This window comes from Diadema setosum, chromosome 15 (genome assembly GCF_964275005.1).
Source record: "Diadema setosum chromosome 15, eeDiaSeto1, whole genome shotgun sequence".
Classification (NCBI taxonomy): domain Eukaryota; kingdom Metazoa; phylum Echinodermata; class Echinoidea; order Diadematoida; family Diadematidae; genus Diadema; species Diadema setosum.
The window spans coordinates 3,640,418-3,666,183 of NC_092699.1; the positions used below are offsets into that span (position 1 = coordinate 3,640,418).

General features: G+C 38.1%; 1 protein-coding gene across 1 annotated transcript in view; it reads left to right on the forward strand.

Moving 5' to 3' along the window:
* Positions 1-477: 477 nt before the first annotated feature.
* The window catches only part of LOC140239176 (uncharacterized), a 71,197-nt gene continuing 45,908 nt past the window's right edge, over positions 478-25,766 (forward strand). The window contains exons 1-7 of the mRNA XM_072319058.1: positions 478-607; positions 4,432-4,737; positions 7,458-7,805; positions 8,550-8,623; positions 13,561-13,732; positions 23,579-24,408; positions 25,360-25,548. Of these exons, the coding sequence (XP_072175159.1) occupies positions 478-607; positions 4,432-4,737; positions 7,458-7,805; positions 8,550-8,623; positions 13,561-13,732; positions 23,579-24,408; positions 25,360-25,548 (2,049 nt within the window). The remainder of the gene's footprint in view (positions 608-4,431; positions 4,738-7,457; positions 7,806-8,549; positions 8,624-13,560; positions 13,733-23,578; positions 24,409-25,359; positions 25,549-25,766) is intronic.

Here is a 25,766-nt window from a genome sequence, read left to right on the forward strand (position 1 = left end):
CAGCTGTTGCAAGGCATGCTTTGGGAGGAGGAAAATGGAAATGAAAATGAAAAACAAATGAATTAAATGAATGAATAAATGAATGAATGAATGTGAAAATGCACAATGTAGAGCGGGTGTCAGACGAGCCATGATCAGTAGCTTGATATTGCTGCAAACTTAAATGGGGGGAGGGGGATTGAGGGCCTATCTGACGGTAGGAGACATTGTCGCAATGTCAGCGTGTGGAAGAAAATCATTTTTGCTGTCACAACCAACGCGATTTTCCAGGGCGACGTCCAAGACGTCTTTAAACAAAGGGACAACTTATTTGCTTGGAAGTCACGGGGATGTCGGCACGGCTTTTGCAGTCGCAGGGACTTATCAGAGACGTCTTTTCTCAGCGACTTCTCCATCTCGTTGCTATTAGGTTATTACGGGCCTCCGCAGATGCGGGGACATCTCGAAGATGTTGCAGACAAATTTAGTCCCCACGACATGGCCACAGTGACGGAGACTTCGCGGAGACGTCTCCGAGACAAGCTGGAAGCCGGAAATAGTCTCTGCAAAAATCGAAAATGTTCGATTCTCATGCGACTCCTGGAAATTGGGTTCGTCTCCAGGAGACGTGCGTCATAAGAGATGTTGCGGAGATAGTGTTGCAACCTATAGTCTTCAGACCAACGAGATACCAACTTATAAAGTCTTGTGATATCATACCCATTCGCGTCCAAGCACTTTGGATCGAATCTTAATAGACCCTATACGGTGTCATGAAAGTTGTACTATAGCATATCTAATCTGTACCCCGTTAAAGGTGTCACTGTGGCACCTGTGAAATATGCTTGTTCCGTACATGGCGTCACCAGGACCGTCATATTCTCTAAACGTCATATTTAGCTGTGGTGGCACATAAAATTTCCTATGAGGACTTTAGAATCGAGCTTTCTTACACAAGTTCGAAAATAGCAAATTGATGCTAACCTGATCTTCTAAAACCTCTCTTAAACACGACAGAATCATTTTTTTTCATCCAGATTAGGAGTGATCTTCGTAAATATTATTCTACTGAATTTAAATCTGGATTATGGAAATCTACTGTGATTGAGGAGCCCTGAACTGCAACAGAAAAATAAAAACACCTCTCTTTTTAGTGGCAACTTCAAGGACGCTGGCACTATGTGTCCCCTTATTGCTAACCTATTGATTTATAAGTTGGCAAAAGGATTCTATTTCTCATATATAAGTATGTTTTTTATCGCATTCATTGCAATAATGAAGATGAAAATAATTATCCAATTATCAAATCTTGAAAATTATTTGAAAGGGCATTACCCATAATTCTAACTAGCTCTTTTGGCTGTCATTAAAGCGAATGCAAACATATCGAACTCCGCAAATATGACCAGTCGGTGAGGACCTTCCTCTTAGCGCCTGTAAAAATAAAAATAAATGGAATAGTTGCGACATGAACTACATGTCACATACATCCTAGCTTTGGACAGAACCTCACTTAAAAGCTTGTGTAGCTATAAATAGACCATAAGTGAAATGATGCAGGGAAAAAATTCACCGTTGAAGAGTGACCAAGTCTTCAAATTGAATTGTGAAATAAGGATTTGAGCAAGATCCTTAGAATCGTATTACTCTCAGAAAGGGGTTCTTATCATTATTCATGAGTGTATACCTATAGTGTTTGAAATCTTTAACACGAAAGCAGATATTTTGATGTTATTTGTGAGAAAGCCCACCCCTCCCTCTCCCACATCCCTCAACAACTGCAATTCTGTTAGTAATGCTAGCATTCCTGCTATATTTACTATAGGCAAGACATTTTTAAATTACCTATTGCGAATATAATGGTTTGACCTCAAATGGCCTTTAGGGTGACCTAAGAAAGAAAAGTTGACATCAGACCATAAAAAAAACAACTTCAGAATCGAATTCCTCGAACCAGAAAACCTATGTAGCTGACTTTTCACATCATTGTAAGACTTTTATGTTTTCAATTGCAAGTGACCTTTAAACCTAAAATTTTTTAGTTGTTATACTAGTCTGTAAACGTAGGTGGCAGCCATATTGGATTTTGAAAATATGCCGCCCCGGAGGGCGCCCTTCACAAGAAATATGCCTTTTTTCAGCCGTCGACAACTGCAATTCTATCACCAAGGCTGGCATTCATGAAATATTGACCATGGGCAAGCCATTTTTAAATCACCTGTTATGAATACAATGGCTTGACCCCTAAATGACCTCTAGGTGACCTTATAAGGAAAAGTTGACTTCAGACCATAAAAAACACTTCAGATTTGAATTCCTTGACCCAGAAAACCTCAAAACCTGACTTTTTGAATGATTGTAACCCATTTATGTTTTCAATTGCAAGTGACCTTTAAACCTACATGGCGGCCATATTGGATTTTGCCAATATGTCCGCCCCAGAGGGCGCCCTTCTTGGCGCCCATCAAAAATCGAAATAGTATGGTTTGGGCTACATGTGTGCCTAATTTGGTGCTTTTGGAAGAATTTGAACCAAAAAGTCCCATGCCCCCCCCCCCCACTATAAGAGATAGAAAATACACGCATCACTTAAAAGGGGGATTTCAACTTCATAATGTGAAGGGAAAGGATGAAGTGACGTCAAAAGAGGGATGCAGTGCACTCCCGTTGAAATGAATACAGTTATAAAGAAATTTCGATACAACGGAATAAACATTCAGGTCCCAAAGTTATCGTCATTAAAACCTATGTTACAACATTCACATACAACGAAAAAGTTATCGCGGAATTTTGGTAACTGCGAAATCTTTTCGGGACGCCATCGGACGAAAAACAGAAGAAATGACCTCCCATATGACGAAATGCGGATCGCTTACGAAAAAATAGTAAACAGCGGAACATTTACAAAGCGCCTGCATGGATGGACACTTTATAATCACTCTGCGTTCGCTCCGTTTCTGAGGAAAACTTTCAAAAAAAAAAATTCAAATGTTCGTTAATAGGAACATGAAATAATAAAGAGAGAAAAAGAGGTTTGCACATTATCCAAACTTGGAAATGACAAAGGTTATGTTGTCTTCATATAAAGAAATTTTCGGAACATAGAACCTCTCTCATTTTTTGATTAAGAAACCTTTGGAATAACAAACCAGCAGTGTAGGGTTTAAGTAGTTAGGCTGAAACTTTTAACTTCTACTGATACAATCTATTCATGACTTGTAACAACTTTCAAGGCAGTAGCACCATCTTTAAACAAGTGATTAGAGTTTAAAAGTTAGGAATGTGTAAAGAGTTAAAATACACAATACTGGAGCGTTAAGACTATATGTATGGTAATCTCTACAACATGGGATGTGGTTGTGTAGATTCTGTGTGTGTGGCTTGCAATGTATATGCCACTCGTGGAGATAGTCGCAGAGCAGATGGTTGACCGAAAGATTGTTCTATCGTTGGGGATATATTCTGCGGAGACTATGTCTGCTCTCATTGAATCCCTCTACATCAAAGTCTGTAAAAAGATATAAAACTCCTCCAGACAGGTGGATTTTCTGTCTCTTACAAGCACGTAGTATCCTTCTTCAAAACTAGCCCTTGTAGCTGTTTACAGTGCCAACAATTGCGAGCTACTAGTATATGCACCTGAGGTAATGCTTTTCTCTTGCTGATAGTGGGCTCTAGCTCTACTTGGGATTATCTGCATTGATGTTGTATGTGCGTGAAAGCGGCACTCGCCCTCATAATCAAAGGACTACCCCAAGATATCGCATCGATACCACTCATTCAAAACATCTCACACTCTGTTTTACTTTTTACTATCTTTGTATATCATGTGAACAACGTCAGTATTGGAGAGGACTATAGCAGCACTGCAGCTGATAAGGAGACTTTTTTGAAATTAGGTGCCACAAAACCAAGGGATGTGGAGTCACCTTCGACCCTGTCCCCCCCCCCCCCCTCCCGGCTTACAGCTGTCAATCTCTACCCCCTCCCCTTCCCAACCCAAGGAATAAAACGTGTTTTTTTTTTTTTTTGTCGTCTTCTTAATATGTAAAGTGGTACTATATGGAGCTTAATTATGTGATTGACATCATTTTGCGTTAGGTTTTTTTTTTACATTTAATACAGGAATTTGATAACCTTGCATTATCTTATCCAGCTGCAATGATATACCAAATCCCATCTACGATTTTCAGCTTTCAGAATATACATAATTATATATCCACTATAATGAACTAAATATATTAACGACATACGCCTAAGATGTAGCATCAAGAGGCAGTGATGTTATCATAAGTTTCAAATGTTACAATCATAACCATCATTAATGTTTAATCATCTGTGAACACTGGCCCGAGAAGTGGAAGGTATAAATCCTGGTCAAAGGAGCAAGGTGCTGTGGTGATCGAAATCTGAATGCATCCTAACTCTACTCTTGTGTCCATTGGCTACTAGGCTCAGTGGTAGGCACTATCCCAACTATTCAGGGATGGAAAGGAGAAGACATCCGCCTGCCGTGTGACATCCAGGAGGATCCTTTTGCTGTGTACTGGGTGAAGGAGAGAACTTCTGTGCATCAAACGGAGAAGGCTACATTCTTGGACGGGGTTTTTGAGTCCAGAGAAAAACGCTTCAACATGGACAAAAACTTCAGCCTCATCATCAGCGACGTGGAGGTGGCGGATGAGGGTCGCTACCTTTGTCAAGTGGCGGTGATGAATCGTGACTCTTTCAGGAATTCCACCCTCCTAACAGTTAACTGTAAGTAGTACTTCATCATTGTAAGACCCTACACCATGTACACCTTGAATAATGTTGGTACATGTATATGAAGCAGCATCCTAGTTTCCAAAGGAGTAAGGTTCATCAGAAAGGTAATCGATGATGTGTCTCCTCACCATAGTGATCTCACATTACCTGACACTGTCACTCCCGTTGAGTAACGCCGTAGAAATGTCCTTTTAAATCTCATGTAATATTCATTTCGCATTATTTGCATGGTAAATATAAACTTTGCTACAGAACTTGGTGACTTAGTTTGAATTGAAAGCTTTGTCTATTGCTGTAGGATGGGTACTGGTACTCTCACCATGCTGCAACCTTCTCAAGACAGTCATTTGATGTACAGTGTACTTGGAATAATACACTTTTATGTTACCACCTCCCCCCCCCCCCATGTAATCAATAGTCTTTAGTTAAAAGTCTTATTATGATTTTTAAATGACGAATACAGAAATTATTGAAGTATGGAAAAGTGTTGACCTCCTCTCCTGCAAGTTTCTTAATTGAATGATTATTTGTGGGGACATACAGCTGCTATATAGAGAGTGTATATCTCTCTGTATCACTGTGTAATGATGCAGAACTTATTTGTATAATATGCCAAGGCGGTACTAGTCATCTAGTGCGGTTCTACTGTATGTGCACCTATGTGTATTTTTACAATACTGGAAAATTTGAACATAAAATATTAAAAATATCCCGAAGCTTCATATACCAAGTGGAGGTGTGTGCTTTTTAATCGCTTTTGTCCGTGGAAGAGATTGAAAATACTAGATCAAAACAATCGTGATTTTCTTTGCTGTGGTACATTGTGATCCAGTGAAAATGTGTTGCTATAGTTACTGTGAGTCTGTAATATAAAATTGTGCAGGACAAACGTTTAACAGTGGCATGTGTTGCTTTTGTAGCAGTGCATTTCATATGCCCCCTAAAATCAGGAAAAAATTGCAGATCGAATTTAAACGCAATTAAAGTCAAATTTGATACACTTGTACTTGCTGAACTTGACATTGCTTGATGTAAAGTAAGTTTTGCTGGGCACATTTATATGACTAAAATTAAATTGTGTTGCCATGTAACAGTCCATTATGGCCCGTAAATCCTAAAGGAAAAGACTTGCAGATTGAAATTCTCCAGTTTATAAGGGTGCACGTCACGAGACAGAGACCCACGAGTCACACAGCCCACAAGTCATACAGCTCACAAGTCATACAACCCACGAGTCATACAGCTCACAAGTCATACAGCCCATGGGTCCGACACTAGGCCAACAAGGCCCACGAGACCGACACATTACGCGCCGTGTTGTATCTGTCGAACTCGTGGACTGTTTTTACCTATAGTGTCGAAGTCATGGGCTTTATTCGCCTAGTGTCGAACTCATGGGCTGTATGACTCGTGAGCTGTATGACTCATGGACATGATTTCAATGTAGAACTCGTGGGCTGTATGACTCGTTGGTGTCGGTCTAGTGAGATGACCCCGTTTATAAGCGATTCAGAAGATATTTGATTTGGCACACATGATTTGAACGTAGAGTTCTTTTTTAGAGTTCTTTTTAGTTCTTTTTTTTTTGTTCAATGAAACCATGTATTGGAAAGGTATCATATAAATCTGTCAGTATTATGTACAATTACTGCTTATTATTCTAGTTGGTGTATTGTTTAATCCTCTGTGTACTTATCACCTTCAGTGATATTTCTAGTTTTAGACACCAAGGGTGACTTGTACAAATACTACATGCAGTGAGAAGCCATCAGTTTGTCTACTTTTTTCCCCAATACTATCCTGTTTATTTTGATTCCCTGCAAATGTACTCGAGAAGTATGCAATATATAAAAAAGATTTGAATTTGTATCGTTTGCCTGTTAAAGCTATCTGTAGTTACTCATGAGCATATAACGCATGTCTAATACCATAGGGGTCAAACCTAATCTTTTATATAACATGAAAAAATAATTATGACACCGTAGAGTTGGATTAAGGCCTTTCACATTATTATCTCAAATTGGGGATTGAAACTTCTCTGGTTTGAAGAACTCTTCGCACAATGACATCTTTGAGTACAAGAAACAGCCCAGATAATGTAAATTTGTCAGTGCTGCTTGTGTGTCCATATCAATGTAGACCTACATTAATGCTGACTTTTATTTATAGCAATTCTATCTTTAATAGCGTCAACCCTGTCTTCAAATCTTGCACCGAAAATCACCTCATGGAGTTCTATCACATGCAGAGTGAAACATAAAAATGTTAATCTTGCTTTTAAATACTTACCGTGTACATAATTGACATAAATGCGGACCTACCACTGCATGAACATTCGAGTTTAAAGTTTGAGATTATTTATGACAACATGTAAAAGAAAGTTTGAAGACATAATGGTAATTTAACACTACACTTTTGTGTTAACTTTAACATTGATGCATAGCACACGTAATTGTCTAAAAAAATCACATCGAATATATGATAACATCTATGATTATGTAATCAAAAACTTTTTATCCAAACAGAACTTCATTAAACATAGAATTGATAGATAATATACACAATTAGATTGCTAAAAGAACTACAAGATAGCACATGTGTTATTCAGGAATAGCTTTAAACTTTCTGGTTATCCATTTCTAAGAGCTTCCTAAAGGGATAAAGGGTTTGATTTTGAATGCAACTTGTCATATAATTCTTTGTTTCTGTAGCGATTGCGTCTAAACATGCAATCAAGGAATGCGACGAGAAGACCGAGTCCTATCAAAGCTGGTGTAAATTCCCCTCCAACACCTCATCCTTTAACCTTACGTGTGTCGTCAGTGGATTCAAGCCTAACATCTCCATGCAATGGACCAATGGTTCAGGACAGATACTGGATTCCACAATTTCACAACAGACGACCCTATCTGACGGCACATATGAGAGGTTTGAGATAATCACTGTTTCAGTCAAGCGTGAGATGGAGCAATCCTTTATGTGCAGTGCTACTGGAGACTCATTGAATGGGACGTCAACAACAGAAATCATCATTCCGGGAATAGTGGATCTCCTGAAAGGTAATTGTGATACCAAACGATGTTTGGGTCATGTAGATCTAGTTCTGCTCCTTGAAAACACGTCTTCGTAATGATGGAAAAAAGGATACTGGAATGTGTTTTTTTTTTTTTGGGGGGGGGGTGGGATCATAGGACGATTTAATCTGATAGGGTGTTTAATTCATGAGTTGATGTAACACATAGTTTCCAATTTACTTGTACCCTAGCGCATTTAAACGCTGTCAAGAGACGTGTGGTGTGTTGATTTGCCTATAGTTAATACACACCTCACCAGGTCAAAATGTTAGGTCAAAATGAGTATGTTTGTACCAATTTGTATTCGGACAACTTGTTTGGCATTTCAGACAAAAAGGAGATACAATATTTATAAAGCTGCCGATCTCAAAGGATGCAATGTTCAGCAGAGATTTTTTTTTCACAATTTCACGACACTGTTCAGTTTAGTCCCACTGAATTGTTGGCACATGAAATGATACCTTTTCCATTTTCTTTGGCTGTTCTTCCTCTCATTTTTTAAATATATTATATGGGCATTCACATACTTGTAAATATGTATTTGATAATATTTGTATGTATTGACATAAAACATAGAATTATTTCATGTATTGAATCATGGAAGCCTTTGTTATGTTTTATACTTGAAATAAATGATTTGAATTTTGACCTTTATTTACTTCATTCAATATTCTCAAAACCCACTTCTGAATGAATAATCTGTTTACTTAAAACTCTATTGATTGTCAGGAAAACATGATTCATCGCTCACTGTTGGACTTGTGGTTGGTCTGCTGCTAGTTGGGGTTATCGTTATCCTGCTGGTGATTTTTAGAAAGCGTGTACGAAATTGCTCTGCAGGCTGCCTACGACGAAAAGGTCTGGATTTGTTTTTTTTTTTTTTTTCAGTTAATCGGTGATAACTTAAGTGGAAGGAATGAAGGTTTGGCTATTAAGACCTATTGGAAATTGAGATTAGAATCACAATATTGACTATCTTTAAAATATGCACATCTTAAATGTGTTGTTTACTATTTGGAGCAGTGATTTAAAAATGTGTGCGATACCACATTTTTTTATGCATATGTGTAGTTCAGTTGTATCACAAAACATCCTATTAAGTAAAAGTTTGGAAATAATGCGCAAAATGTAAGGAAACATCTCTATTTTTCCTCAATAAACCATAACTATAGACGGTTTAGTCTAGAAACATTTTTATCATAACTATTGTTCATATTTTGTATACGTAACAACACTAAAAGAGATGGTTTAGTATTGGTGGAGGTGAATATTGGGCTTTTAATCTTTTGCAAGATACCAAGAAACAATGATACAGAACATACCATTCTAAGAGAATTAGATCAGATGAAAATCTGCTTTGCAGATAATAAATGGTGGGCCACTCCTTTTAGGCTCTTTCATATCTCACGAGAGGTTTCTTATTATTTTACCAAAAATTATTAGAATCCTGAAGATAGGGCTCAACCAAAACTATACAATCCCTCATTGTTTATACTGATTCAAAGTTTTACATTGGTTTTTTCTTTCCTTAACTCTTTTTAGGAACATAAATAATGTTTTTAATTATGGACATTGTTCTTTCAAGAAGTATACTTGGTGTGGACTTTGAAATTCTATGGTAATAGAATATGCAATGATAAGGGGGATAATTGTCACATAGGCGATACATAATATACGTGTATCATAAAGCTGTAGAGGAAACAATTGATCAATTTACGCATTCCATAAAAAAGACATAAATCAATGTAAGTGTAAACATATGGACCTGTATCACTAAATCCACAAGAGGTGACTGTGCAGAAGTTATGAGTGAAGAAAAACTCATCATTCTGAAAAAGGGGATTCTCAGTCAACCCTTATGATAAAAGAGACTTCTAGATGATTTGCAGAGTTTGGCATTTAAACACCTATCAGTTGGTTGTGCTAGGTAGATTTTTTTTTCTAAATTTATATTGCCCTACTTTGGTAAAAGGAAGCAGGTGACATTGTTGTGGATATTGACTTTTTTATTGATTTGGCATATTTGAAGCATGCTTTATTTAACTGCAAAATCCAAAAGTTACAATTTTGGCCCATTTCTGAGATATTCGGGTGGTAAAAGGAAGCAAGTGCACAAAATTACATTAAAAAAATTGGCAAAAGGAAGCAAGTTACAACCTCAGGATATATGATTGTCACTTGCTTCCCTTTGCCAAATCATTTATATTCGCACACAATATAAAATACTTTGGCAAAAGGGAGCAAGTAACATCCTTATGATATGATTGTCACTTGCTTCCTTTTGTCATTTTTTTAATGTTTGCTACAAATCTATAATACTTTGGGAAAAGGAAGCAAGTGACATCCATATGATATGATTGTCACTTGCTTCATTTTGCCAGTTTTTGTCGAGCCCACCGGAGGTGCACCGGAGGTGAGGGGAGACTAAGGGATCGCCTGCGGCGTCTGTCCGTCCGTCGTCCGTCCGTCCGTCGTCTGTCCGTAATGCTACAAAAACTTCAATAAGTCTTTACTCTGGGCTTCAATTGCAATCAAACTTCGAGGGAAGAAGGGTCATTCAAATTTTCACATTTTACCATGAAGGTCACCTCAAGGTCAAAGCTCATAGGCAGGGGTCAATGAACTTTTAGAGCCCAATGTTAAGTTTTTATGGCGCGTTTCTATAATGGGTCATAACTTTTGATCAATAGGTCCGTTTGTGACTAAACTTGGATGGTAGATGTCCCTTGGGAAGTGGATGATCACCACAAGGTCAAAGGTCACAAGCAGGGGTCAACGAACTTTTAGAGCCCAATGTTAAGTTTTTATGGGGCGTTTCTATTATGGGTCATAACTTTTGATCAATAGGTCCGTTTGTGACCAAAATCGGATGGTAGATGTCCCTTGGTGAGTGGATGGTCACCACAAGGTTAAAGTTCAAAGGCAGGGGTCAACGAACTTTAAGGGCCCAATATTAAGTTTTTATGGCACGTTTCTTTTTTCGCCATAAATTTTTATCGTTTTATATGTCTTTTTATCTGTTATATCTCTTTTTTATCTGTTATATCCCATTCGCGTATAATTTCTTGTACGCGAATGGGTGAGACACATTATGGCACTTGCCTTGTTTGTGTTTGCTAGAAATCTGTAATACTTTGGCAAAAGAGGTAAGTAACATACTCATGATTGTCGCTTGCTTCCTTTTGCCAGATTTTTTAACGTTTCCTACAAATCTATAATACTTTGGCAAAAGGAAGCAAGTTACTTAATAATGAGTTTCTATGGGAATATCAAAATTCTTCGAATTGTCATAAATGCATCGCCATATGACTTGCACGAATGCCAACATTTTTTCTCGTCACAAATTTTCATGTTGAAGGGCGTACCCAAAAACATATTTTCTTCATTTATAGCATGTGTACTCGATGTCACTTGCTTCCTATTGCAAAAGCAGTGCAATATAGTGACTGCCATGAGAAATGAGAACTACTGTGGAATATTTTTAAAGTTTCTCTAGGACTTTTCTGCACACTATGTCATTCATGTGTGAATAACAAAGATAACAAACACACAAAATAAAAATGAATGGGCCAACAGCAAACCTGTTTTAAAACAAAAAGTACTTTTTTCATGAGGGAAGAAAAAAACAACAACCAGCGTGGTAGGTTGAAATTAATTTGTGTATGTATACTACGGGGAGATATGGTACATATACCAGAAATAAAATAGAGGTTTGTGAGAGATAAGGAGATGCGAAATGCTCAACGATTCATTTCATAAATGTGAAGCATGACGAATCCTTCGGTGAAAATCTTATAGTGGTGTGAAATCAGAGTAGTGTGGAAACTTTCGCACATTTCTCGCAACCAGAAACGATTACGAAAATAAAAGCACACAAAATTTGTGTGTGTCATTGTACTGCAAGTTATGTCATTATGATAGACTTTGATATTGCCGAGAAAGATGTAATACTAGTAATATCAAACTTCCCTCCACAAGCAAATTACTTAAACAGTGAAAAATATGAAACAAACAGGGAAACCTGGGACAAAATGAAAAGAAATGTATTTTTTTTTATTGAATTTGTCTCCCCCCCCCCCCCCCCCCCTTGGAAACAGAAATGGAAACAAGGCAGGCACCCGGAGAAGAGATGGTGGCGTTACAAGTGACAGAGGATGAGGTTTGAGGACTGTTTTGTCCTAATATTAAACGTTCTAAAGTTATTCCTCTTCTGCCGTGCAGCTTCTGCTGTTGGAAAAGAAAGAGGCTTAAAAGTGAGATTGCTGGTCCCCCGCAAACATCTCTAAAATGTGTCAATAACTACTGGTCTTTTCTGTACAAAATGAGGATTGCCATTGCAATTTGTCTCCCAAATGCCTTTGAGACAACACCGTAATGATTACAAAATGCATATTATGAAGTGTTGCATGTGCCGCCTGATGCAGGAAACGGGTACCCGTACTTAACAGACAATGTCTCCCAAAACGATTTTGGAAACTAAGACCTCACAAAAAAAAAATGGTGGCTGCTTTTATTGTTTGATTTGTGAAATTGTATTACAAGTTAAGATGAAAATGCTTTACAAACACGACTTTTATACTCTGTTTCTACATTAAAGTCCCTACCGTGGGGGGGGGGGGGGAGTATCACCCTTCCACACCTTCTCCCCGCTCCTCGCTTCGCTCCCTCGCCGAGGATCTGACATCGTCATGTAAATGTGCCCCCGTCTAGATTTTGCCAACCCCCCCCCCCCGAAAAAAAAAAGTGTTCCGACGCTCCTTTAGATAAGCCTACAGGACTGTTCACTAAAGCAAAGTCAAGTGGATGCCAATATATGCTGTAACAATCCAAATCGTAACTGTAAGCAAACATAATCTAGCCACCACCTGTCTGCTATGACCACTTACCCATTGCAATCACACTGGAATCAAAAGAAAGTAAACTAGTTAACCATACGCCACGCACAACATATTTCAACAATTACTGCATTGTCGCACGCAACTGCAGCAGTGCCACCAGCTTAATCCAGTCAAAGAATAGTTGGGTTAATAGCTCCTTGGTTATAGCTTAGAGTGGCTGTATATATATATATATATATATATATATATATATATATATATATATATACATATATAGCAATAATAAAGTCACAACAGAGGAATGCAGGGAATGCATTAATAGCCAATCTTGATTTAATGAATAATCCGAATTTTCGAGGATCCTTCCTCTTCTTCAGGGATGACAGTGCGAATATTCACACTGTCATCCCTGAAGAAGAGGAAGGATCCTCGAAAATTCGGATTATTCATTAAATCAAGATTGGCTATTAATGCATTCCCTGCATTCCTCTCTTGTGACTTTATTATTGCTATTTCTAGTACTGCCAATACGCGGAACTATATATTATATACACACAAAATACTGCTTTAACGTGTTTCCGGCTAATAAGGTAACCAGTGATTGCTTGCAGGGTTGGGGTGATTTTTTCACAAAAAACAGTTAATAACTGTGCAGAATGTATTTTGTAGATATTTGCATAGATTTGCAGTAGTACTGGTCATGCTTGTACATGTAGTCATATGGGATATTGAAAATATCGACTACCATGGCTATCACATCAAACTTTTATACAATGACCACCTGTCTATAAGAGGGTCACATTTCCGTGTCCTTTGAGCAGCCTAGACAGACTTGAATATATGTAGGACTATACAGTATGATCTGAAAGCAAGTAGGTTACAACCTGCATTGATCTTTGCAGAGTGAAATGCAGGTAGAGATCGAGCCGATTCCATCGACAGAACCCCTTCATCCAGAAGAGTCCATTGAGAGAAACAGACTGATGGACGTCGATGTACATGAAGCCAACACTAGTGTGGAGAACAGTGAAGACAAAATGCCTGCAGGCATGGCAGCTCCCTTTGCCCAGAAAGGTGAGTCTGTGAGCAGCTCCACTGTCTCAGGTACGAGTATCTCTTGACATAAAAGTTTGTGCCTGTCGATGCCCACTGCCAACATATCATTATTTTGCGCATACAAGGGAGATTAATGTAAGACCCAGTAATGAAATGAGTGTAGCAGATTAAAATAACCTACATTTACGACATCGGTGACGAACTCAATGATCATCTTATTGATTGGTCCAGCAGCAGCTCTATTCTAATGACCAGAGGCTTCGACGATTTTAATGATTATTTCATGAGAAAAACGTTCTGAGTATTTGTTTTATTTGTGTACTTTGTGTATTGCTTCGTTCATTCCTGCTTTTTTCATTCGCGCACGCATACGCACAACATCCCATAGCAACAGCATCAAAAACATAGACCAACAACCACAGGGAGTATACAATAAAGAAGAAAATGATGGAAGAAAAGTAGTATTTGAATTATGTTACATGAGAAATATACAGGAAAGACTTCCCCTCCCTTTTTTTAAGAGGGGGGTGGGTGTGATACACTGTACTGGCACTCACTATTACTATGCCATTGAAGAGAGACAAAGCACCTAAATAAAGGAATCGTATCAAATCTTCTTTTGTAGAACCAGAACTGTTAAAGCTAAGTTAGCGCTAAAGAGAAAGTACACTGGTGACTGTAGGCCTGCAGTTCATTTTTTTTTTTCACGAAGGATCAGAGGATGGCCTTGTGGAGGAGATCAACATTTTCACCTTTTCACTTCCATGAAATTTGAATGATCAACATAATATATCGTCACAAGGCAGGCATTATCACTGGAGAGACAGAATATGTACATGTACACATACACCCCGACCCCAGAACCCTCAAATTAAATTCAAATTCTTCACACAAAACAAAACAAACAAAACAAACAAAACTAAACAAAACAAAGCTCCTGAAATCAGAAATACCATGAGCAAAACATTGAATGGTAACATAACGTGGGCTATATTTAGATGGTTTATTCATCAAGTCGAACGAAAATATCCATGTAACTATAGAGCGTATGCACTTCTGACATTAATAAACCAGGTATGGCAGAATCTTCGAGTATTTTTATGCCTCCAGCACGAAGTGATGCCGGAGGCATTATGTTTTTGGGTTGTCCGTCCTTCCGTCCGTCCGTCCGTCCGTCCGTAATGAATTTTGTGGACAGCGTAACTAAAAAACCGTTTGAGGTATCATAATGGAACTTGGCATGTCGGTATATTAGGGGGTTAAGTTGTGCCTATCAAATTGTGGGTGCACATGCTCAAGGTCAAAGGTCAAAAGGTCAAGGTCAAATGCTCAAAATTTCACGATTTCTCCCATATCTATGTAATGCCTGAAGATATTTTCTTGAAACGTAGTGTATACGTGCATTACCAAATAAGATTCTTAGGTGAAATTTTGGGGTCATGAGGTCAAAGGTCAAAGGTCAAGCAAAAATTTTAAAATTTTACTTTATTCTCCGTATCGTGGAAACGGTTCTAGGTATCTTCATGGAACATGTATATATGCATGTACTGACTGGCGGTGACTATCTACGGAATTTGGGGTTTATGGGATCAAAGGTCAGGGGTCAAAGGTCAAGGGCAACACTTCAAAATATGACTATTTCCCTCATTTATGCAATGCCAGCAGGATTATTAATTTTTCTTTAACTTGGTGTATGCATGATTGTATAATCCAACTGATTTTATTGAAATATTAAGAATTATTTGTGCTTTTTAAAAAAAGTTATTCTGTCAGTCATGATGAAATCAGCACCCACTTACTTAAGCAGATTATAGATAGTATTTTGTCTCCCTTAGTCCATATCTTTAATATATCTCTTTCTTCTGGTATTTTGCCAAGTTCCTTCAAAATTGCTATAGTAATACCGATTTATTAAAAAAAGATGATCCCACATGTGTAACTAATTACCGTCCCATTTCCATTCTCTCTAGTTTCTCCAAAATACTCGAGAGAATTGTTTATGATAGGCTGTATGGATTTTTATGTCAGAATGATTTCTTCAATCCTGATCAATTCGGTTTCCGAACTAATCATTCTACTGATCACGCGCTAATGCAGTTATTTGATAGAGTATCGAATGCCTTGGCAGATCGTAAACATGTAATTGGTATATTTATGGATCTGAGCAAGGCATTCGATACTCTTGACCACAAAATATTAGTATATAAGCTACGACATTACGGGGTTCGGGGTACTGCACTTACATGGTTTGAAAACTATTTGTTATGTAGAAAACAATTTGTTTCCTTTGATTCAGTATCCTCCAATACATTACCTGTAACATGTGGAGTTCCCCAGGGTTCAATCTTAGGGCCGTGAATGTTTTTAATCTGCATTAATGATATTTCAAAGGCATCATCTATGTTACATTATATATTATTTGCCGATGATACAAATGTGTTTTACTCACACTCTGATCTTAACCACCTAGTTGCTACTTTGAATAATGAATTACCGAAATTATCTACATGGTTTAAAACTAATATACTGGCACTTAATTTAAGCAAAACAAATTTCCTTCATTTTGAATATAAAAACGTTGATTTACCAGAATATGAATTGTATATTGATGGTACATCTCTTGAAAGAAAAATATTTAATAAATTTCTCGGTGTGTATATAAATGAAAGCTTAAAATGGGATGATCATGTAAAACACATTATTTTGCCTGTATCCCGAAACGTTGGCCTGTTAACCCTAATAAGCCCAAGCTATTTTGACCCCTGGCAGGCCCAAGGGGGGGGGGGCACAATGTGCCCCCCCCCCATATAAGTTTTTTATTATTTGATGTATCATCGTCATATTTAGCACATGGGTAGATTAACTCATACTCTACATGACCGTACTTTTGAATTTTCTCAAGGTCACCCATGGAGGGCGCTATTTACCAAAATATAAAGAAATAAATAGGAAATATGCTCTAATGACATAAACGTTCTCCAAAAAGCTATATTTATGTTCTGCCTCAAGTCAAACCTCTTGGCTCCAATATTTAACAGAATATTTCGGTCAGATTCAGAGACTCACTCTTATCCTACCAGATAATCCATAAATTTGCATTTATTTAACCCCAAAACCGCACTCGCGCATCATTCTATCAGACACTTTGGCCCTGACACATGGAATTCCCTTCCCACCGAAATTGAAAACATGACCACTATGTATTCATTTAAGAAGGGTGTAAAACTTCACCTCCTTAAGCAGTATTTCCCAGGATAACATTCTGATTTCTTTATTGTATTATAATCAAATGTATATGAATATGTACGTGATACATGATGCATGTATGTGTGCATACATATATCGATTTATTTATTTGTCCATATATATTCAAGTTCATTCAAGTTCATATTTATTCGTTTTTTCCACAATATATAACACAAACATAAATCTCACTTTCTTAAGTGACAAAATCAATGAATACAATTGTACAGAGAAAACAACAATAATAGCACACAAAAAAACTAACAGTATCGATACATTGCAATAGTTGCTAAGACAACGAAAGTGAAATAGTTTTCAATATAATTATGGACTGTGTGAAAAAAACGGAGGGACCCACTAAAAAGACAGAGCTTGTAGAGTGTGGGCCCCTCGTTATTAGAAGTCCGATGTAAAAATTGAATTGAAAACAGCAAAAAATCCGCACAAAAAGTTCGTCACAAAAAAGTTTGGCAGCCCACTAAGAGACAGACGAACAAACAGTTATACATAGAACAACTACAAACAGAGTAATGAACATGCAACAGGACTGGGACAGCAACAAGACTACTTGTAGGAGGAAAAACAAGAAAAAAAAACTGACATGGCGACACAAGAGGAAACAAGACTATAGCGTGATAAAGAGGTAACAGAATAGACAGGAAAATGCAACACAGATGACGATCCTCGGGGGTTTGAGGAAGAAAGAGAAGAAGAAAAAAGAATAAAGAATATAGAACAAACCCTGCAACTGCGAAGTATAGGTTAACGAAAATCTTATAATGAAGGCTTGAGCAATAGTTACAATAATAAAGAGAACGGCAATGCCGATATTGCAGATGAGTAACAAAGTAAGCCTATAAACTAATATGACTCTGCGAGTCGTCATTATAAGATTGTAAAAGAAAAGACTTTAATCTCCTTTTAAATGAGTATATAGATGGAGCAGATTTTAAATCATGGTTCAGGGAATTCCAATAATTTGGTCCAGTGTAAATAAGTGTATTCTTTGCTAAAATCGTTCGAAGAAGTGGTAAATGAAACTCGTTAGAACGTCGGGTGGGGCAATTATGGAAGGATTGATTTTTTTGAAACATAAAATCAAAGATAGGTGGGAGTAAATTGTTATCATACATATACATAAATTGACCTAAGTTAAATAAGAATAATTCGTTGATTTTCAATAGCTTATAACAGTCAAACAATGCATTTGTATGTGAACGTGTAGGAGAATTAGAAATGATACGGAGGGCTTTCTTTTGCAATAATAACACTCTATTCAGCAGTGTCTGATGAGTATTGCCCCAAGCTAAAATTCCATAATTAAGGTAAGGGAGTATCAAAGAGGAATATAACACCAGTAGGGTCTTTTCAGGAATATAAAATTTCAGTCTATTCATAACACCTATATTGCGAGAAATAATTTTGCAAATATGATCTATATGTATTTTCCAAGAAAGTTTATTATCTACAAAAATACCAAGAAATTTAAAATATGACACACTTTCTAAGTTACAATCATTCAGAAGTATTTCTGAGTTCAAAGAATCCACAGTATTGCTGAAAAGCATATATTTTGTTTTTTGAACATTCAGAGATAACTTGTTAGCTCTGACCCAGTTGGTCACTTTTTTCAATTCCGTATTTACTTGTTGAACTAGAACATCGATATCGTTATGGGCAAGAAAAACACTGGTATCATCAGCAAAGTGTATAAAAGAAAGTAGCTCTGAAACAGAGGAAAAATCATTGATATAAATAATGAATAACAGTGGCCCTAAGAGACTTCCCTGTGGAACGCCACACTTAACATCTCTTATAACTGAATGATTATCTTTAATTGAAACAAACTGTTTTCTGTTAGCTAAATAACTCTTGAACCACTCCAAGGCCTTCCCACGTATTCCATAGTGCGATAACTTATTATAATTATTATAACTATATATTATAACTATATATAATTATTATAACTATATATATTATGAATATGGGTATGTATGTGTATGTATAGGATAGGTACATCATGTATATTAATGAGCATGTATATGTATGTATACGATGTGCCTTACCATTACTGCGCACATAAAATAAGCACGATATATTTTATTTCATGTCAGATAACCTTATGTATAGAATACTTTGTAGTTACACATTACTATTTTCATAGTGCATATTCGATCATTACTCCGGCAAAGGCAACTGAACGTGTTAATTTCAATATCACTATTATATTGTGTTTATCACCATTACTATCATTGTAAAGTAGTTGCAGTGGTACACATACAGTCTGTAATTTTCCCTTTTCTCCCTTTTCCCTTTTTCCCCTATATACCCTTTCCTATCTCTCTCTCTCTCAGTGGCGTATCTAGGGAAAACGGCGCCCGGGGCAAGCGCGAAAATTGTGCCCCTAATTTCTGAAAAAAAAAAATGTTAAACCCCAACCCCATCCCGGTAGGGACTTTTACCAAGTCCACATGATACGCTTTTTCAAGCACTTAAAAGGGGTCTTTTTGAGGGTGATTTAAATGTAATGAATTTTGATAAATTTTGACGAGCGAGCGCGGCGAGCGTGCCGAAAATATTTGTATTTCAGCTTACAAAACATCGAATTCTTGTCATTTTTTGCTTATTAGATCTTACAATTCTAATCAAGATGACGACCGTATAGATAACGATTCATACCAACAAAGGACTTACGAGCGAGTGAGCCGAAATTTGTATATTTCCGCGTCATCATTACGTTTTGTTTTGTTTTTTTGGCGCCCCTCCACCCCGTATGTTCGAAACCGTTGGCGTCCTCTTTTGATCCGATTGGCGATCGCTTCAGAACGAATGAAATTGCAGCCCCTGCTCCGTGTAACATTTTTCCTGCTGAATATAAAATTACATGTGTGAACACAATAGACATTGTCATTTTGTCCGCGTCATCGTCTCGTTTTGTTCTTATCTTCTTCTTTTTTGATAAATTTTGGCGAGCGAGCGCAGCGAGCGAGTCGAACATTTTTGTATTTCAGCTTACAAAACATGGAATTCTTGTCATTTTTTGCTTATTGGATCTTACAATTCCAATCAAGATGTGTGACGACCGTATGGATAAAGATTTATACCAACAAACGAGTGAGCCGATATTTGTATATTTCCGCGTCATCATTACGTTTTATTTTTATCTTGCTTGATTTTTTTTTTGCTCCCCCCCCCCGTATATTCGAATCCGTTGGCGCCTTCTTTTGAACCAATTGACGATCTCTTCAGAACGAAAGAAATTGCAGCCGCTGCTCCGTGAAACATTTTTCCTGCTAAATATAAAATGACATGTGTGAACACGATAGACATTGCCATTTTGTCCGCGTCATGATCACGTTTTGTTCTTTCCTTCTTTTTTTATATAAATTTTGGCGAGCGAGCGCAGCGAGCGAGCCGAAAATTTTAGTGTTTCAGTTGACAGAACATGGAATTCTTGTGTTAACATTGTCATTTTGTCTGCGTCATCATCATGTTCTGTTTTTATCTTGTTTGATTTGGTTTTCTCCCCCCTCCCCCACCATTCTCCCTCCCCCCCTCCCTTTCCGGGCGAGTTTTTTTTTTCTTCTTCTTCTTTTCATTTTTCTTTCTTTCTTCTTCGTTTTTTTCTTTTTTTTCTTTTGCGCCCCCAAGGAGTGGCGCCCGGGGCACGTGCCCCCCCCCCCTTACCCCCTACATATGCCACTGCTCTCTCTCTCTCTCTCTCTCTCTATCCCCTATTCTATTCAGAATAGAGTCTCCATACCGTCAAGCCTCGGCTTATATTGGAGTTCCCTAAAGCTGTTTGTATTTGTCTTGTATAATTGTACTAGGAACAATGTGTCGATATACTGTTTGTCATAAATGACGTGTACATAATCATATCTGATGTAACGGAATTAAGCAGAAATAAATCAAATCAAATCAAATAACCCAATAGAGATTCTCTGGGAAGTTTTTCTTTTCCAAAATGGTCAAAGGTCAAAGATCAAGTGAAAGTGCTGAACTTACTTCTTCCTCCATATCTCGGTAGTGGCTTACGTTATCTTGAAACTTAGTACTTATGCATGTTCTGCCTGACAGTGATTCTCTTATGAATTTTAGGGTCAAAGGCCAGATGAAAATGGTAACAATTTACTATTCAATACAGAAATTGCATTTTTTTCTCCATACCTTGAAAATTACTCAATGCATAAACTCATGAATGGGTCAAAGTCAAATTAAAGTCCTTAAATCCCCAAATGCATGCTCTCCTATTCATCCAATTAAACCAAGGTCAAGGAAGGTGAACATTCAACACATTTGTGACAAACATGTCATTTTAATATTTTGCCACTTTTGTGAAAATGTAATCACACATTGTCCACATGTACTATAGACATACGTTGTATTAGGAGAATCATGCATTATGGCGGAGGCATACCAGTCGCCATAGCGACATTTCTAGGGTTTTTTTTTTTTTAATCTTCATATTATGTCAGATGAGTGAAGAAATGTTAAGTCGATTGATTTGGATATTCACTTCATCGATATTGTGAAATTTTTGTTCAGGTTTGTTTGTCTGTGTTTGTACCAGTATATACAGTTCGTCTTTTATAAGAAGGGACTGCAAAAAAAAATTACCATCAAAAAGATATTTCGTCCTTTAGAGTGGTTGATCATTATGGAATGACACACGAATCAAATGTCTTCCTATCTGCGGGCTGCTCCAGTTTGTCGTATGCCATTATACTTACCACACATAACAAATATGTATATATATTTTTCCAGCGGTGGCATCAAATATGGGGTCGAAGCAAATAGGACTCTTGTGATCTCATGTCCTGAACCTCCTTCATTTATGGTAGATCCAGGGGTTCTCGTTTTTTGCCGGGACCGAAGTGGGGGCCAGTTGTCACATTAATCATCTTTTTGAAAATGCATGGTCGTACTTACTGGCACTTTTGCAAATATGATAGAATAATACAAACGGACACCATGATCCCCTAGAGGCCCTCAAAGCTGCCCTCCCACCTTTAGTTGATATGTTCTTAGGTAGTAGTCTGCAAGAATGTGTGGAAGGTAACCTTGATACGGTACTGAGGAAGTTCAAGAGAATGAAGTCACAACCGTCTTATTTCCTTTGCTAGATGTCCGATGTCGCCACTCGAAAATATTTAAAGCATGTGCCAAACCTGAGCTGCCACGCAGAAAAAAGACAATTGACTCGTGTCTCATCGCATGATCACCAGCGGCATCAGACATCGATCATCAAAATCATAAATGCACAGGTCTCGCGCCTGTGGAATTCGTTTGTTCATCAATGGAAAACTGAAAACTGTTCGATTAATAATCACAGTCAGTTGGAACTCCAACTCTTAAATCTCCTCGGGTAGACTCAAATGAGTGTGAGACCTTCAAAACTCTTGCGCTTGTCCATTGCCCGACTCTGACAATTGGGCCAGTGTTAAAATACATGGTCCCGGTGTTTTAGTCAAAATGCGTGCGAGGGCGCACGGCGCAAGTTTCATAAAGAGACCTATATGCCTTCGACTCCTCATTGGCAATATGTTTCAATCATTTCAAGTTTCTTTCAATCAATCTTAAAAGGATGATAATGCAACGAGAGTAAAGCGGATGTTAGAATGAGAGCAATATTTTGTAGCAAGTGATGGGAGGGGGCGGAGGGAAGGGGTCTGTGGTGTACAATTTGACATCTGTGAAGTCGAATAATTTAGCTTTGTTTTTGGGTAGTAATCATTGGTAATGAGATGACTGAGTTCATGATTTGGTAAACAGAGAAGAATCCTTGTTGCATATTAAGTAGTATGCATTCTAGATTATCCCAAATTTGCCTTCTTTTACATTCATCAGGTTCACCAAGTTCAGTTCCAGCCAGTAAAGGCTCTACAAACGACAGAATTCTACAAATCAAGGAGGAGTTACGGGAATATTATGACAGAATGTACAACAGTGTGTGCACTTCCCCTCTTGATCCGGAATCATTAGTGAAGCTGGGGGATATATACACAAATTTAGTGATGTTGTCTAATGATAAGAGCGATGAAAAAAAGGCCGATAAGAGCGATGAAAAGAAAGACATCAGTTACGATCATTTCATTAGACACTTGGAGCAGATTGGCACTGAAAGATGTATGCGCAAACGTATTGCAATTTGTGGAGAAGCAGGTGTTGGCAAGACAACTTTCCTTGCGAAACTTGCATTGGACTGGGCTGCGGGGAGATGCCTGCAGACTATTGATCTCCTTTTTCTGATTCATCTTAAGGAAATTAAGGAGAGCACATGCTTTAGTCATACCATCATGAACAATTTGCCTGATGACCTGGACTGTGATTGGGTTGAACTAGACGAGTACATTCGAACAAACCAACCGAAAGTGCTGATTCTCTATGATGGTCTCGATGAGTATGGAAGGAATATTGACAAAACTGGTTCAAACGAAGCTTCCGTTGCTGTAATTAGAGGTGAGAAATTCAAAAATACCAGAGTCATTGTTACCTCTCGACCGTGGAAAGCTGAGATGATAAAATCCGATAAAAGACTGAGCAAGCTTTACACATTTGTTGAGATTGAGGGCTTCAAGTCAGATGATGTTGGTTGCTACGTTTCAAAATTCTTCTCAGATGACGAAGAAGCCAGAGACAGTCTCATCAGTTTGATGACTAATAAAAACAGTCTAGTAGCACAGAATATGGCACCCTACCCCATTTACTGCAGCATGCTTTGCTTCATGTGGCAGAATGAAGGAAGCCGCAGTGTGATTCATGAACTAAAAACATTTTCCAAACTCTTCGACCTATGGATCCAACTTTTTAAGGAGCACTATGCTGGTAAGGAGACAAATCAAGAGGCCCAAGTCTCGAAATTGAAGCAAGGTGACGACTGTTTACAGAATTTTGGCAAAGATGCCTTTTATAGCCTCCTTCGTGACGAGCTTGTTTTCAGAGAAAAAGACCTCACTGCAAGTAAAACTGATTTACAGACCGCATGTGACATTGGAGTCCTCACAAGAAAAGAGTGCTTTGTTTCTTGTTGGGAAAGCAACAAGAGGAAAAGAGAACATGTGGTTGAATATCGAATTCCCCACAAGTTATTTCAGGAGTATCTAGCTGGAATTCATCTGGCATGGCTGTTTGAGAACAACCTAGAGGAGTTCAACCAGGTGAAAAACCAGCTGATTGATGATTACCGAAGGTATCGATACCTCCTCTACTTCACTGCAGCACAAGGACTAGAGGTTGGAAAGGCTGTACTGGGCTTCTTATGTGAGATGTTAGATGTTGAGGATGAGGACAAACTTTTGTTTGCCATTGATGTCGCGTTTGAATGCAATAAGGTGGATGCCCTCAAGCCTCTGATTCCTCATCTTAACAGACTTTCATCATTACACATTGAAGGATCTGGCCACACAACTTCTGGATGGATCTATGCACTTCAGGCCTGTGGCTTCTTTGTAAGTATTCTTCACCTCACTTCACTTCACATCACTACAGGGCTTTTTACACTTGTAAATTTTTGCTTAGTCCCGTACCAACGGTGGGGCTACGGGGGGGGGGGGGGGGACTATCCTTAGCCCACTTTCTTCGTTTTTTCCAAAGTGGGCTAGCCCCACCGATAGTCCGGTACTACCTCGCAATTGCGGTGCCAAGCAAGTGAGTGTAAACAGAACGAAAAAATAATCCGGGGCTAAGCGGCGGAGACGAAGTCCGACCCCCACTGACCAATCAGAAACGAGGTAATCAAGTGCTGCCGGTGCGTGCGTGTACGTGTACAGTGCACAGCGTAATCATGAATATTCATGTGGTTTGGAAAGTCTGGGGCTAAGAAATACGAGTGTAAAAAGGTCAGTTTTCTCCTTAGCCCCGGACAAGAGATAGTACGGGACTTATTGGCGAGTGTAAAAAGCTGAAAAAATTGGTACGGGACTAACGATAGTCCTGGGTCAGAGAAAGTCCGGGGTTAAGAAACACAAGTGTAGAAAGGGCTTACGTTTCTATGTCGTGTATGTTATGTTATCCCATAGACACAGCAGCACGGCACATCGATCGTTAGGTGTCTTCATTCTTAGCTTCTTTCATTCTTTATCATGACCTGTTTCAATTCTTCAGTCAAAATTCCTTTGAAGTCTTTTGTGTACCTCACACATACAAAAAACAAACAAACACGCACAATGAGTGAGATCACAAAGGAAATGAAGATTGCAATGGCATATACCCAAGTTGTGACATTCAAATGACCATGCATTTAGCAAGGATATATCTGCAAGTCTTTTGCACAATTGATATCGAAAAATTCGAGATTTTAACTTTCCTTTTTACATCATCTTTGTTTAGAGTATTGCACATTTCAAATGTAACACAAACACAGAACTGAATGTCATGCGTTGTACTGATTCAATCATTAGGCATCGATGCGTTCAGATAATCGGGATTTGTGTGATATGGCAGACAAGGACGATAGCCCTGCTTCTGCTGCACTGCTTGCTGGTAGAGGCATTTGCTCACTATCCAATCTCAGATCAATGGAACTGAAGGACGTCCAGCTGCATGACGCGTTCTTCACAGGAATGGTTTCTATGGCCTCACAATCAGAGGTCAGATTCTTCTCTTTCTGTTCTTTCTGTTTCTTTTCCTTTCTGTTCTTGACGATTTGGGCATCAGCTGTAATTACTGTAACATGCAGGAATCTACAAATGTTCTTGAATGATAACTCTCTCAAATTTTAAAGTTCACACGATGGAGTTTATATTAAAGAAAAGTTTTCTAAGCCTAAGTGAAAATGACCCATTTCCTGATTATTTGCATTCTGAAA